The sequence below is a fragment of the Diceros bicornis genome, chromosome 1 (genome assembly GCF_020826845.1).
Source record: "Diceros bicornis minor isolate mBicDic1 chromosome 1, mDicBic1.mat.cur, whole genome shotgun sequence".
Classification (NCBI taxonomy): Eukaryota; Metazoa; Chordata; class Mammalia; order Perissodactyla; family Rhinocerotidae; genus Diceros; species Diceros bicornis.
In genome coordinates this window covers 63295829-63312354 of record NC_080740.1, presented here as the reverse complement: position 1 = coordinate 63312354, position 16526 = coordinate 63295829, and the positions used below count along the sequence as shown (strand labels likewise).

The window sequence follows — 16526 nt, the reverse complement described above, 5'->3', positions numbered from 1 at the left end:
CACAATTATTAAGTGAGTTCTATCATGTACCAGGCACTTTGATAAACCCTAGGGATGGAGAAATTGTAAAAACAGCTTCTGACTCTAAGGTGTTCACAGTTTAATGGAGGGGAACACAGGAATGGTAAGAGAAAGCGAGAAACATTTAACAGCGGTAGGTCCAAAGTTCTATAGCCTTCTCCCTGGGGTAGGTGGGAAGACTTCCCAGAAGCAGTGACATCCGAGGTGTGACTTGAAGGAAGAGTGGAAGGGTCACATTTCAATCAGGAAACAAAATACTGGATAAGAGACAGAAACTTGCAGTTTTTAGACATAAGTGAGCTTGTCAGTGTGCCTGGAACACCAAATCCAGGCAGCACGGAGAAGAGTGACAGAGGATGAGGCTGGGAAGGAAGGTAGGGTTAGGTTTTGAGGAACTTTGCCTGCTGCATGGAAAGGTTAGGACTTTTTATGCAGGAGACTGACATCTGCAGACTTGTTTTTTGGAAATATCGCTTTGGCATCAGTGTGGAGAATGGATTTGTGGATGGGTGGGGAAATCATTAGGAGGCTGCTGCAACTTTGAAAACAGAAGCGATGAGGGCTTGATCTAGGGCCTGGGTGGTGAGGGTGGATGAAAGGAGGCAGTCGTGATAGAACTCATAGGATTGGCTGCAGGAGTATGAAAGAAGTCAGTTTGGGCAGCTAAATAAATGATGATGTCATTAGCGAAGACAGGGAGAAAGGCTTAACATCCACCATTTCAGCTCTTCAAATCCAATCCATCCTTTAAGACCCAACCCAAGGGCCCTTTCCTTTAAACGCCTTCTTCTTCCATCCTTGTCTCCTTAGGGACTGCTCTCTTCTCAGAATAGCTATTCCGGGAGTCAGCAGTTGACAGTTTGCTCCCTAAGCAGGAGGCTATTATTTCATATGTGTTAGATGTGTTTCCTAAACTGGATTGTAGAACTGTCATTCTCAAGCTCATCTCATGCTTCTCTAGTATTCATCCCAGCGACTATCTCACAGTGTTGGGCGTTAAGTAGATGCTGTCTACAATAGGCAGTGGGGCCTAGTGCTGTGCTTGCAAATAAAATCTTAAATATAAAATAGAGGAGCTGCTGTAGTTAATGCAGGGGTAGAAGGCCCAGAATCCAGGACCCATGGCTTCCTCCTGTCTAGGGTTCCAGGAGACACAGTGTGAAAACTTTCAGCTTGGTAAACTGGTCATGGGTTTTGGAGTCAGATAGAACTGAGTTCAAATCCCTGCTCTGTCACTTACTTAGGTGTAATAGAGCAGAGAAATGGGGAAATTGCTCTGAGCTTCACTTTCCCCTCTGTAAAACAGGGATAACAACACTTTGTTTGTAGGGTTATTGTGAGGACAAAGTAGGATAATGCATGCAAAGATCTCTGGCACCTATTAAATGTTCACTAGGTCATAGTTGTTGATAAGAATAACAGGACACTTGCTAACTGATTGAGTAACTGATCTTTATTGAATTGGTACTTGTTCAGTCTAAATAAACATACTCATGCTCAGGTTAAGAAAAGCCAGGGTTGGGGTGAAGCTATGGGTGAGTTTGGGATTCAGAGGGGACACACTCTTGTCTTACACTCCATCCACTCAATTAACCCACACTTGCCTGCCTCTGCATGAAGGTCTATCAATATTTAATGTGTGGGTGTCAGTTGCTGTAAACTGAGCATATCCCAGCACCAACTTGAATTAATCATATGCAAGAGGACAGAAAATAAAATGCCTTTTTCTCAGAGTCCCAAGTTTCACTGGCTACATCGAAGCTTGGAAACCACAGGGTGAAATTTCTGCTGATGGAGGACCCTGAGAAGAGGCTGAACCAGAAGGGTGACAGCAAACCCCGGAAAGTACGATTTAAAATCTCTTCCTCCTACAGTGGCCGAGTATTGAAGCAAGTCTTTGAAGATGGGCAGGAATTAGAGTTGCCAAAGGAAGAATACCCTCACAGTTTTCTCCAAGAGTCCCTTGAACCAATGGATGGTGTTTATGGGTCAGGGGAAGCCCCCAAACCCCGACCAAACTCCCCTAAGCTGACTGCTCAAAGGATCAGTGTGTTTAGAGAAGGCGATGCCTACACTTTGGCGGGCAGCCAGCCTTTCTTCAATGATTACAAGGCGAATGACCGTAAGGTTGGTATTGTGCATGGTGTATAAGCTTTAAGAGCTAAAATGTGTTTAGGGTAACACCTAAATATTTCAAATTTGTATTTGCTCATGCTTTGGTAACAGCCAGAGCTATAGGTGCACCAAATGGGAAGCTGCTATTAGAATAATATTTCTAGGACAAAAATAACATGCTTGTTGACTTCTCATTGGAAAATGCAATAAGCATAGATAGTATACGCATTCCATCCAGGGTGATAAGTTGTAATTGGGTCTTTGGCTGGGTTATCTCGATGAGTAAATTAAATACAGATGCAGTGGTTTTCAGATTGCCAGACTGCCATTCTAGAAAATTACACGGCAATGAGTTGTTTTGTTTCCTGAAAAAGCTAAGTGTTTGAAGGTGCTCATTTTGCTCCAGCCAATTATTCAGCTTGTGGTTTATCCATGTCTTGTTTTATTTCCTCTCTCCCTCCTGCCGCCTGCTTTTAAAAAATGTTTGTTTATTTATATATTTATTTTGCCTTTCCATTGCTCATTAGCATGAATGCTGGGTAGTTGGAGTCCTGGGAAGAGATGGTGAAAAGCGAATCAACCAGAGGAAATGTTACGTGGGGAAGAAGTTTGAGCTAATAGTTCAATTAAAACATGTATTTTTATCTGTGAATTTCAATTATCTTCCCCAGTACCATGGATAATCAAAAGCCCAGGCATGATTTTCTTTTAATCTAGAAGAGCCTGGGAAATATTCACTGATTTCCAAAAACTAATAGGATGTGTGTATATGCTCTCTGCCGATGGGACCGTGAATGCCTTTTTTTTTTTTTTTAAGATTAAATATAATTATATAATGTACCAGGTTATTAATGAATAGCACACCAGGATGTGTTCTCATCTTTAAAGTGCGAAATTCAGATAATTACTCTCTAATCATTTTTATTGTTAGTTTCCTAACAGAACAGATAATACATCTATAGCAGACAAAGGTAGTGACCTTGCTGGCACTGGTAAAAGTATAATTATGGGCAAGTCCACATTTATCAAAGATAATACCAAGTTTCTTTTTGATATTAAGGGGGTTGGGATGAACAACCTCTCATGTTAATGGAGTGACTTATGCATCATGATGTACTATCACATACTACCTCATTGAGTCTTCACCATAGTCTTGAGGAGAAAGGCAAAATACAGTCATTCCCATCTTGCAGATGAGGAAATTGAGCGCCAAGTTGTTAAGGGACCTACCCAATATTATAGGGTCTTTAGGTACAGAGTCAGAATAAGAACGTAGGTCTTCTGAAATTCCGTGCTTTTGGCCCTATGGAATGTTTCCTTTTAACAATAAGACCAATAATAATAATGATGATGATAATAATAATAGTTACCATTTACTGAGTGCTTATTATGTCCTAGACATTTGGCTATGTCTTGTCCTCACAGTATATCTTTTAAACTAAATCTTATTTGTAGGTTGAGAATTTACAGAGTTATAGTTTATACAGATCTTGCACAAGGCCACAGTAGATAATATTAGACTGCTTGACCTTCCTAAGTCAGGTGTCAAACTTGGCATTTATGTAAATGGATGATTGGGCATGGATTTGTAAAACCAGGTAACTGAGTCCTCATGGCAGCGCCGCACAGTTGGTTTAAACACAGTGCTCTAGAGACCGTGTTCAGGGATAGATTCCTGCATGATCCACTTATCCTTGTTTCCTTTGTTGCCTGATCAAAAGCCACATCCCAGTTTTAGCCAGGTCAGGATGGATTCATGCAGCTCTACCCACTGGAACAGGTTGCCAGTGTGATATTTACAAAAAATAAGGAAATGAGAGCTGGGAAGTCATGATTTTTCAATAGTGAGTCCAATTGTAAAATAATGCCCAGTAAATATTGGCTATGAGGCAGTTAAGCGCAACAATTAAAAGTGAGGGCTCTGAATTTGAATAGATATTTGTACGCCAATGTTCCTAGCAGCTTTATTCACAATTGCCCCCAGGTGGAAACAACCCAAATGTCCATCAATAGATAAATGGACAAGGAAAATGTGGCATATACATACAATGGAATAATAAAAAGGAAGGAAATTCTGACGTGCTACAACATGGATGAAACTTGAAGACATTATACTAAGTGAAATAAGCGAGTCGCAAAAAGACAATTATATGATTTCACTTATTTGAGGTACCTAGAGTAGTCACGTTTATAGAAATAGAAAGTAGGATGGTGGTTGCCAGGAGCTAGGGGAGGGGAGAATGGGGAGTTTAATGGGTAGAGAGTTTCAGTTTGGGAATAAGAAAAAGTTCTGGAGGTGGATGGTGGTAATGGTTATATAACCATGTGAATGTGTTAATGCCAATAAACTGTAAACTTAGAAATGGTTTAAGTGGTAAATTTTATATTATGTATATTTTAACACATAAAAGTAATAATTAAAAAAAAGGCAAGGGCTCTGATGTGAGTTAAACCTGGGCTTGATGTCCATTCTACCCACTTACTGTGTGAGCTTGGGCAAGCCACTTTACCTTGCTGAGCTGCAATGTCATCATCTGTGATATGAGGGTATTAAAAGTACCTACTTATGAAGATTGTTGTAGTGATTAAAAAAAGGTAATACATAAGAAGCATTTAGCGTTGTACCTGGCATTGTACATGCTCAGTAAATGTTATCTCATTTACTGTGATAACGACCAGGTTCTCATCAAAGAAATATTGAACCTTCTTAAATTTTATATGATGGATAGAGAAGGTGGTTATAAACAATCAAATATTTTAAGGAATTTTAAGGTTCATAAAATAAATGGAAGGAAAAGGAAGGGCAGTAACATTTACTGAACATACTTTACACATATTATGTAATTTCATCTTCACAATAATCCTATGAGAAAGAGCTTTACAGGTTGGAAAAACAGAAGTTCATAGGGGTAAAATAACTTGCAAATCTCACACAGCTGTCAAACAATATTTGAACAAAATTTGAACTCAGATCTGCCTGCCTCCAAAGCCCATTGAGTTTCTAATACCTAACAGGCATTTCTGCATTTAAGCACAGAGTAGTGCGTGGAAAGGTTTCAGGGGGCCTGAGTAGCAATCTGCAGGCACGTTGCTATTGACATCAGAGTGTTTTTGAAAGCTCAATCACATGGGTTGCCATTCGGGCTCTATGGAAGGAAACAAAAATTCCTGGCTCCATCCTGTTCCTCCATAATGTAAGAGTGAGTGTTTCTCACGGGCAATTGGATGTAACCAGATAATGTGAGCTTTAGTTACACCCAGAGCGTTTCCTTAGACACAAGGAAGAACTTGGCTGTCAGGATGACTGAAACGTAAACACACCTTAAAGGTGATTTGGGACCTTGCATCTTTGGAGTATCTTAAAAATAAATTTACCATCCTGGGTATCTCAGATATTGAGCAGCTTAGAGGCAGGGGGTTGGGCCAGATGACTACAGATTTTGTTTAGTATACTGAAAGTTTTGCCTTGAAAAAACCAGCTCTACATGTGGAAAAAACTCCCTAGTAACTGAACCGCTTTGGCTATTACTGGGAGTGGAATTGGAACCTTCCAAAAGTGCCACCATCTTTATCTTCTGATGTTCAGAAACTGATAGTCCAGAGTGTGAAACAGGAACCCAGCGTGCCTCAAACAATAGGAAATGGAAGCTGCCACATGAGCCCTTGAAGAGAGGGAGAGAAAACAGGGCCAGGTAGGAAGCTTGTGGCTTCATAAATAATTATTGAAAACCCCATGGGTGTGTCAAGGAAGGGGACCTGAATATTGAAGTCCTGCTCAAGCCAGGTTGTGACTGAATGCATGAGGGCTTTAAATAGGAGACTGCTTACTTGTGGCTTCTAAATAGATTTTGTTTATACAGTTCTATAAAAGCAGGGCAAAGTATTGCATTCTGGGACATTTAGTTGTGTAGCATGATCATGCATGAGTGCATGCACTACTAAAAAATAGTTTTTAGGAGGCTGGCCCGGTGGCGTAGTGGTTGGGCTCGCACTCCGCTTCTGGGGCCCGGGGTTTGTGGGTTCGGATGCGGGGCATGGACCAACCACCACACATCAAGCCATGCTGTGGCAGCATCCCACACACAAACTAGAGGAAGATTGGCACAGATGTTAGCTCAGGGCCAATATTCCTCACCAAAAAAAAAAAAAAAAAAGAATGATTTTTAGTACTAACAGCAGTAATAACGCCCACCATTTACATCCTATCTTCAGCTTTTGCAAAACCTGTTTTATACATTCTTAATTGCATGCCCATCCCTAGAAGTTGATATAATTAGCCTCAAGGATGAGAGTCAAAATATTTAAGCACAGAGGCATTGCTCAATTAGCACAGAAGCCAGCAGGGTCCTGAGACCTGGGGTCCTAAGCATTAACTTCTACGTTACTGAGTTTAGGGATGTTAGAGGCTCCCTGGGGAGAGGCTGGGGTACCAGGAGGGCACTCAAGAGTCTCAGGACAGCACCTGTTCATCATCTAGTATGGAAGTATTTCTATATTTTAATAACTAGTTTGTCTGTGCTGGTGCCTATCAGTTAGATGTCAGCCCATTTGCAGAGGAGCAAACTGAGGTTCTGAGAGGTCAAATGGCTCTCCTACATCTCACACTGGTGAGCAGTGGAATTGGGATCCAATGTTGTTTCTCTCCAAGCTGTCCTGGCTTTGGGAAGAAATACGTGTTCTTGATTAAGTAATCCCTAAATATTTACTCCCCATGCTTCTCTGCTGCATTGTAGTATTGCCTAAATTATTCCTCAACAAATGAGTAAGTAGCACATGATAAATCCATACAAGAGAATATAAACTATTAATAATGACACTACAGAAGTATATTTATGACATAAAAAGATTTTCATATTATATGAATGATGAAAAAACAAGTTACAACAGTATATATATATATATATGTATATATATAAAATGGTCTCATGTTTTCGGGGGGGAAATGCTTGCGAATAGTGCAGTGTAGGTGTTAAGATTATGGACTTTACTGTGAGACAGACTTGGGTTCAAATCCCAGCCACAAACCCTGAGTAACTCTGTAACCTTGGAAAGTTCTTAACCCCACTGAGACTCAGTCCCCTCATCTGTAAAATGTAGAAATCATAGCATCTACCTCATAGGGATGTTTGGGGGGGAAGTGAGGTAATGTTTGTAAAATGTTTAGCACAATGCCTGACACACAATAAATGCTTTCCACTATAATGATAATAATAATAACTCAATAAATTGTACCTACTATTATTATTATTTATGCATAAAAATTTTGGAGAGATATTTATCTTTTTAAAAGCATTCTTTTGTATTTATTAAGCACTCACTGTGCCCAGCCCTGCATCAGCTACAGTGGTATGTAGTCAGAACAGAAGCTCTGGAGCCTGCCCTGTAGAGCCTTACATTCCAGTTACATGATTAGTTCACCTTTGGTTGGTTACCATCAACAGGAAGAAGGAAGCTGGTTTTCAAGATTTTTAGAGAAAGCAAACAAACCAGAGAATGAACTGTAGCTTTGGGGTCTGATGGGATCACAAGTGCTGGACAGTAGAAGTTCCTCCTCTCCTGTTTCCTAGGATGTTGAACAGGTTCTGCAACCCTGTATTTGGTGGTTGGTGGTGAATCATCATGCTCATTCTTCATTTCTCTAGTCCCCACCTATTATAGATTTTGGAAAGATAATCATCTACACAAATAACCTGAAAATCATTCGAACACCAATGGACAAGAGAGACTTCCTGAAGAAAATTCTTCAGAAAGAGGAGGCTGAGGAAGAGTCTCTGATGAGCAAAGATGAAATCTATGGAAACAGCAGCCAGAATCATGGGCCTCTGCCAGAGACGGAAAGCACATTTCCTCATAACCAGTACCCACAGGTGTGTTAGAAGAGTTCACCGTCCTACTCGGGGCTGGCCCTACAGCAATGGTCTCCAAATTGTTTTGATGGTGCACCACTTCAGTAAAAACTTTTGAATGTGAATACTTAGGATGTCTAAATGCTAAAGATGTTAAGGAATTTTAAGTTTATTTAATTTTACGTTTTAATTTAAAGTTTTCATATTTTAATGGTACATTGTTAGCAATGATAATTATAACTCCATACTTCAAATACTCATAATTTTATTTTTTGGATGACTTTTTTGAGATCTGATTAGGTATTTATTGTTTTCACTTTGCAACATAGCTTAGAACAACGTGTTCTAGAGATGGAAAAAATCAGCTCTGTCCTTTTCTTATGGATTCTCTCATGCTTCAATTATAGCTGTTATCCTCAATCTACAGTTTCCTTGAAGAAATCTTATAAAGCCACGTGTCTTTAGATTTTGAGGAGAATAGTTTAGTTAGAACTAAGCAATATAATCTGTAAATCCACTAGACCAGGCACAAGTGAACTGCAATATGTTGCAATATGCTGAAAGTGAACAAATGAGCCAGGACACCATCGTCACTTTAAGTAAAGTGAGGTCACTTTACACCATGCTTGCTCCAGGGTCCCTTGGAGGGACCACATTTGTCTAGTGACTGGTTGACCTAGTGAAAGTGCCAGTGTCAACTAGTTTATTAAAAATTAGTATAACAATTTTTTTGAAAATATTATTAAAGCCTAATTTCTTTCCTTCTCTAGATAAAAAGTAAATATAAATAGTTCAAATGTTTTTTTCTCCCCACACTTCTCAGAGGTGTGCACTCACCACCTTGGAAACCACTGCTCAGACATGCTCAGATGGGGGGAAGTGGGATTATATTCATTAGTTCACAGTGTGGGGTTAGGGGTGGGAAAAGTCATTTTTTTTTTTTTTCCCCCAAAGCCCCAGTAGATAGTTGTATGTCATAGTTGCACAGCCTTCTAGTTGCTGTATGTGGGACTCTGCCTCAGCATGGCCGGGGAAGCGGTGCGTCGGTGCGCGCCCGGAATCCGAACCCGGGCCGCCAGCAGCGGAGCACGCACACCTAACCGCTAAGCCACGGGGCCGGCCCTGGGAAAGGTCATTTTGATGAATTTAAGTCAAGAGAGTAAAACCTTGGAAAGCAGCAGAAATGAATATTCTCTCTCTTTAAAGTCCATCTCTTGGGACTTGAAGCTTTCTGTGGGACTCACTTTCACCTCCCATGAGTTGGTGTCACAAAATAGGCCAGGGGCTTCCTCGCACTTGAGTGATGTCCGCATCCTGGGAAGGTTTAGGGGACAGGAACAAGAAGGTCATGACCAGACTCCAGCAAAACACTCTTAATAAAGCTCTGCTCACAACCATTCATGTCTCTTTCCAACCTGATGGCAGACTCGATATTTCTGAAATGCAAATCATGTCACCCCTTCGTCACCCTTTCCCCCCACCCAAACCTTTCAATGGCCTCTCATTACTTAGGATAAAACCAAAACTCCTCACTTGTTCTAGAAAGCACTGTGTAGCCTGGCCACTCCTGTCCTCTTCCTCATATCTTACACGTCTCTCCTCACTCTCTCTGCCCCAGACACACTGCCCATCTAGCTATCGCTCATCTGCTCTTTCCTCTTTCCTACCAGAGGCAACTTCTTTGTGCCTAGAAAGTTTTCCAGATTCACTACCGCCTTGCCCTCAGCCCCTGAGATCTCAGTGGAGGCATCACGTCCTCAGAGGGGCCTCCCTTGGCTTCCATGAAGACAAAATCCCCAAGGATGGACCTCTCAGTGCACCTCACATCCCTCCTCACAGTTGTAATCTTACATCTATTTGTGCAGTGATTTGGTTAATGTTTGCTTTCACCTACTAGGATTTGGTCTCCATGAGTGCAGGGGCCATGTTTATGTTGGGTGTAACACAGTAGGTCTAATACCAAAAAAAAAATAGAGCTTGGCATATAACAGGTGCTCAGTAAATATTGTTTATGAAAGAATACCGGAATTTGGGACCAAAATGCGAGCTGGTATGAAGTATTCTGCCTCCGTCTTCTCTTGCCTTCTCCATAGCCCTATTCGGAACCTAGCACAGCAGCAGGCAGACAATTAAACATTGTGATCCATTGTGAATTACCTTCCCACTTTAAAACTCACTAATTCTACTTACCACATTGTAACTTGTAGGAGCATGTATTTTCAGAAGAGGGCCAGAAGTGGGAAAATGCAGGTCACGCTGCAGGCCTGAATGAAAAAGCAATAACAGGCCCAATATGACGATTCCCTGTAAATTCAATTTGGAGGGATCCATGTTTTTTAGCTGTAATGCCATAAACTAGGACAGAGGTGTACAGCAGAAACTAAGTTGCCATGAAAGGTTATGCTTCACTTGCCTGTCCTTTAAACTCTGTTTTAAATTGCTATTTGTTTGCCCGATCTCTCATGCAGTAAATGCCCAGACAAGTTTTATTCTAAAAGAGAGAGTCAAAGAACATCAAGGAGCCTCTTCTGACCAAGAGACTCTTTGTTGTGTTATTGGAACAGGGAAGCAGTGGGAACCTTCATGAAAGAGCAGGGCAAGGCTAAAAGCCAGGGCATGCTGACCCTCTGTATTAACTGTAAAAGAAAAGGAGAGGAATAATTGAATTGAGCTACCGTGAGACATGGAAGGGGAAAATCTGGCCCTGTGTTTTGTGGATTTGAGACCGTAAATCATCTGGGCTTCTTTATGCTTTATGTGATCTTGCCTTTGAAATAATAGTAATAATAATAAGAACAGCTGCCATTTATTGAAGGCGCATGATAACCAGTCACCATGCCCAATGCTTTCCACGCAATGGTCCATTTCATTCTCTCCATGACTCTATGAGGTAGGTATTAGTAGTAGTCTCATTCTGGAGCTGTGGAAACTAAGGCTCAGAGAAGTTAAGTAACTTGCCAGAGGTCATAAGAGCTAGTAGTCAAACCCAGGCCCACCTGACTACCAATCTCATGATTTTAATCATTCTGCCAAGCAGCCTCCAGATTGGTGCTGGTTACCATCTTCAGGGCTACACATGCCTTTGAGACTGCAATGAAAGCTGAGGTCCCTTTCCTTGGCCATGGAGCTAGTAAGGGGTGGTTTGGGTAGGTTTGTCAGTTCCGGAACCTAAGCTATGCTGCACAACTATGTTCCAAGTCCCCTTACTAAATATTTTATGAGAAGAATTTTTAAAAATACTGAGAATGGAAGATAGAAGCTTATATCCTGCATGCCTTGCATAAAGCAGAGGCTCAGTAAATACTTGATTTAATGAATCATTAAATGATTAAATGAGCAAGTTGAGGACGAGTGGTTGGATGAAGGGTGGTAACCCAGGGTGAGAATGATTACTCCAGTGAAAGCTCTAATAGTGCCTCCTAGAACCACATGACATTAGATAAAATTTGATTGATGATTTGTTCTTGTTCCTACAGCAGGCTCACCAGGTCATTTCATTAATCTTTCAGTATCTGCCCTGGCATTCTATGCAAATTAATTTGTGGATCACATGTGTAGCATTACGGTAGGATTTTACTCTACTTTCTTTGACAACATTGACTTATACCATTAAGATTTCACTGGGATCAAGTCAAAACATAAAATATGTGGATTTGGCAAAAAAATGGACCATGGCAATTTGCTTTAAGAATATTTTGGCAAATACATTTATTTTGAATACTTCAAGAGAAGAAAACAAATTTCTCCATTGTTAGTATATTAAAATATGGCAACGATCAATAAAACAACAGAAGGGTACACAGACATCATTTAGGTTTTTGTCAGTTGGATAATCACTTCTATTCCCTAAATCTAGAATAAATAAAATTTAATACCTTCTTCGGCACTTTGCGGCTCAATGGAGCTATTTTCAGAAATTATGCCTCCCTTTTCAGAGATTATTTTTATTCTTAGGTTATAAAAGAAAGCTATGTGAGCTGGGTGGAGCCACCTAGTGGACTCCAGCTGTCTTGTTAGTTCCTAGAATGTAAGAACAGGAAGGGTTCTCCAGCTTTCATTGTTTTGTTTGTTTATTCATTTTGCAAATGTTGAATAGCAAATGTTGTGCCAGGCACTGCACGAGATGTCCAGGAAGTGGTGGTGAGAGGACTAGCCCAGCAAGCTTCCTGTCTAGTCAGCAGGAGCTTTCAGTAGATATGACACCTGCCATGCTTGGGGCAGTACAAGAGGGCAGGACTCCTGGTCCAGAGATGTGGGTGGGCAAGGCTTCCAGGAGGAAGTGCTGCTAAGCCGACATCTGAGAACAAGTAGGAGTTGGCTGAGTTGGGAGCAGGGAAAGGTCTCTGGAGACCACTGGAGAAAGACCTAAGGACAAGAGCCTCATGAAATAGGAAACTAAAAATTTAAATCAGCTAAGGAGATTGGGTTTTAATTTGAAGTTTATCTGGAGATCAAGTGTTCATTAAAAGGTTTCTTGAGATCTATGTGGCAGTCACAATGGCAAGCAACTCAATGAGATTGGCATCATCGGGAGAGCACCCCACAAGACCAGACTCAGGGGTACACACTGAATTCATGCCAGAGTTGGTGGGTGTCTAGACTAGGGCTGTGGTTTTGGGGTGGAGAAAACTGGATGGATTTGAGAGACGTCTAGAAGGTGAAATGGACAGGACTTGGTGCTGGATCCACCTGATATTGATCTAGTATACCCCTTATTTCTTAGAATGTTCATGGTCTATGCATGGTCTTTGCATAGGAGTGTCAAGATTGCCAATTTCCTTAAGATGTCTTAGGGGAAGAGCATGACAATAGACAAGGGACATTTTCTGGAGGGTGGGAGTAGAGGACTGGAGACTTATCAGCAAGACTTAGAAGTGAACTAACTTTTATCGAGAACCTATCATATGCCAGATAATATATTATGGTATTTTTATATACTCTCTCATTTAATATTCCAGCTAATCAGAGAGCTAAGCATTATCACTCCCATTTCACAGGTAAAGAAATGGAGATTTAGAGAGGTTAAGGGAACTGTCCAAGGTGCATAATCAACATCAGAAGCAGGTCTCACATCCAGGCTCCAGAGCAGAGGTCTTCATCACTGGACCTTATCATAGTTCTCAAAGAGAATAAAGATAAAGCACTGCAAGAATTCAGAGCTAAGCTTCGAAAGACTGTAATATCGTTTCATTCATCCACTCAGTCTCTCACAAAACGATCTTTCTTGAGCACCTAGTATTGGACAACTACAATGAAGGGCTGTACACACAATCATTGGGAGCACGAACTCTGGTGCTTGACTGCCTAGGATCAAAACCTGCTTCCTCCTCTTCCAGGCTGTGTGACCGTTGGCAAGTAACTGAACTTCTCGGTACTCATTTTCCATCTGTAATGTAGGGATGATAATACTGACACTATCTCACTGGATGCTGTGAGGATTAGACGGATTGATAAAGAGAGAGCTCTTAGAACAGTGCCTGGCATCTATGAGGCACTCTGCAAGTGTTCACTATTAGTACTTGGCAATGAGGAAAATTAAGTCCTTGCTCTTATGGAGCATACCAAAATAACACGTCAGGTGGTGACAAGGGCAACAGAGAACGTCAAGTCGTAGAACGCAGGCATGGTGGCAGGGGACGCTGTCTTAGACATGTCCATCAGGGAAATCCTCTCTGATAAAATTGCTGTGATTATTCCGTGTCTCTGACCAGTTCCCTCATTGGCATTTGTGGGAAGCATTTTCCTCTTATTCTGCCCCAGCCTTTGGGACAGCCCAGTGCTCTTTTGACCTGCATGTGAACAATGGACTTGAACTGCTGCTGTAACTAAACCCTGACCTCTCTTGCAGGAAGGGGAGCTTCCTGAGGACAACTGTTTTCACTGCCAAGGGTCGGGCAGTGCCACTTGCTCTCTATGCCACGGCAGCAAGTTCTCGATGCTGGCCAACAGATTTAAGGAGTCCTATCGGGCCCTGCGGTGCCCTGCCTGCAATGAGAATGGCCTGCAGCCTTGCCAGATTTGCAATCAATAGCCCGTGGCTTTGTATGTCCGCTTTTATTGCATCCTCCCTAAGGTTGTTTCTAATAAACTGCCTCCTCCTCCTCCTCCTCCTCCTTCTCCCATCAAGAAAGCCACAGAGGCTGCGACCACTTCCACCACTGGCAAAACTCAGTTACTCGATGACATTTCATGAGGCTGGTAACATCTCCATGTGGGTCTAAGTGGCAGGGGCATTTTTGAATTAGAGTCTGCTTTGAAACTGGTTCTAAAATTTTCCTTCCAGGAACGTGTGCGTGTATCTCACTTGACTTAGCTCAGTTTTCTCCTTGCGCTTGTGAACAAATAGATGTACACTTTGGGCAGGAGGTTGAGGTCATTTTCTGGTTGGGAGTTATTTTGCAAAATTATGCAGTGAGAAAGGAATAAAAAAGGCAGGTTTCTGATGAACTGAATTCCTGTTGCTTATAGTGCACTTCAAATCATTCTTGGTCAAATTGGATTTTTAATTAAGCAGAAGAGGAAAGGGATGCCCAATGCCGAATGCCCTAGCAGGCCACTGAAAACAAAACAGCGTGTAGGTGCTTCATGCTGGAGATAGGCAAGCTGAGGAGGCCTTTCTTTCCAAGTCCTGAGTCTCTCCTGTGTGATGAGCTTAGGTAATATTCATGCAGGCGACAAGCACTGCTATTTTTTATGACAAGATGAGATAAGACACTTCTCTGTGCCTCTATACTACTGAGGTTATAAGCCAAGTCAAAGTGATTTATAATAAATCTGGTGCTTAAGTATATGTAATGTGATATGACTTCTTCTAGCCCCTGAATTATTACCAAATAAATAAATCTATTTTAAGTCTAAGATATAGCCACAATCTCTTCATGAAAGACTGTGGATATTTTTAGGTATTTATTGGAAACCTCTAAAAGAAAAACTAACCAAGGCTGATTTTTAGCAATTATCTTTCCACTGTCTAAGAATACACATACTAAGGATAATTCTTTTCTCTTAAATTTGGTTATAAAATTAGAAAAATACTTTTGTTAATGAACTTTTATAGCTCTAACACCCATTCTCCTTGCCCCTTGAACATAACACTAAAATCTGCTATCTATTGAGACCATTGCTTTTCTATGATAATTATTTTGATTTTCATAACTTAATTTTTCAAGATTTGTTTGTTATTCTTTAATATTCAGCTATTAAAATAGTTCAACAATGGAATGCATTTCAGGCAATATAAATACGTCTAATAAAAAAATTAAAATATTTTTCGAAGCCATGATAATTTTGCCTGTCTTCTCTTAGCCAGAACGATAGAACTATTGCTCATCAACTTTCTTTGCTTCTGTACTTAACTATTTACCACCTCTGTTGATGTTTTGTCACAGCTATTGACTCTTCTATTTTTCCAGAATGCCAGGGGAAGGAATGATATCCAGAGACCTTTAAGTGTATTCCTCTGCTTTTTGACAGGATCGTTCGACAGCAAATATTGTTTGAGCCCTGTATGCAGGACACGCAGGACCACATCACTAGGTGCTTGCTGTGCAGGGTTACACAGATGAGCACCACCCCTTTGGTAGCTCATGGGACTCACAGTTGCAGTGAAGGAGACAGATCTATAAACAGATAATTACAATACAGAGTTACAAGTTCTGGGATAGGGGAATGACAGGGAGCATTTGAAGCACATAGAAGGAACACCTAATGTAGCCAGAGTGGGGTTAGAGAGAGGTTCCCAGAGGAAGAGGTGTAAGCAATGTTGACTTCTTTTTCTTCCCCCATGCTCTTAAGAGCCTTTAATACTTTTCATGCCATAATAAATACATCTCCTAATGATGACATTTATTTATTCAGTCAACAAGTATTTACTGGACCCTGGGTATATATCAGTAGACAAAACAGAAGAAATCCTGGACCTTGTGGAGCTTACATTTTAATGGTGGGATACTGACAACTAAAATATATACATATATATATATTATATATTTTTAGAGACAACTAAAAATATATAATATAGAATAAAATATAGTTATATATGATAAAAGTATATATGTATATACATAATGTATAGTGTGTTAGAAAAGGATAAATGCTCTAATGAAAAATAAATAAGGGAGGTAGGGAGTTGGGAGGGGTTGCAATTTTAAATTAATTTTCCGGGAGGCGTCCTTGAGAAGGTGTCCTTTAAATAAAGGCCTAAAGGAGATGAGGAAGTGAGTTGTGCAAGTATCTGGGGTGAGATGGTTCCAGGCAGAGGAAACAGCAAGTGACGGACTCATAGGCAGGAGAGCCTGGAGTGTCCGAAGAGCAGCAAAGAAGCCAGCGAAGTGCAGTGAGCAAGATGACAAGTGGCAGCCAATGAGGTCAGAGAGGAAGGCGCGCGTGTGTCGGGCGAGGGGGCGCCCGCCTTCGAAGCCACTGTAAGAACTGGGGTTTTACTGTGAGGGAGGTGCTGCTCTGGATGGTGTGTTTTCTGTCAACCTCACACCCTCTCCTTCTATACCTTCCTCTTACTGCTGGGGCAAGAGACCTGCAGACTAC

At 41.1% G+C, this 16526-nt stretch overlaps 1 protein-coding gene across 1 annotated transcript; it reads left to right on the top strand.

Annotated features, from left to right (window-relative positions):
• Positions 1–1812: 1812 nt before the first annotated feature.
• GRXCR2 (glutaredoxin and cysteine rich domain containing 2) lies at positions 1813–14013 on the top strand. Its single transcript, XM_058542801.1, has 3 exons — positions 1813–2148; positions 7779–8003; positions 13831–14013. Exons 1-3 carry the CDS (start codon positions 1813–1815, stop codon positions 14011–14013), a joined length of 744 nt encoding a protein of 247 aa, XP_058398784.1.
• The last annotated feature ends 2513 nt before the right edge of the window (positions 14014–16526 follow it).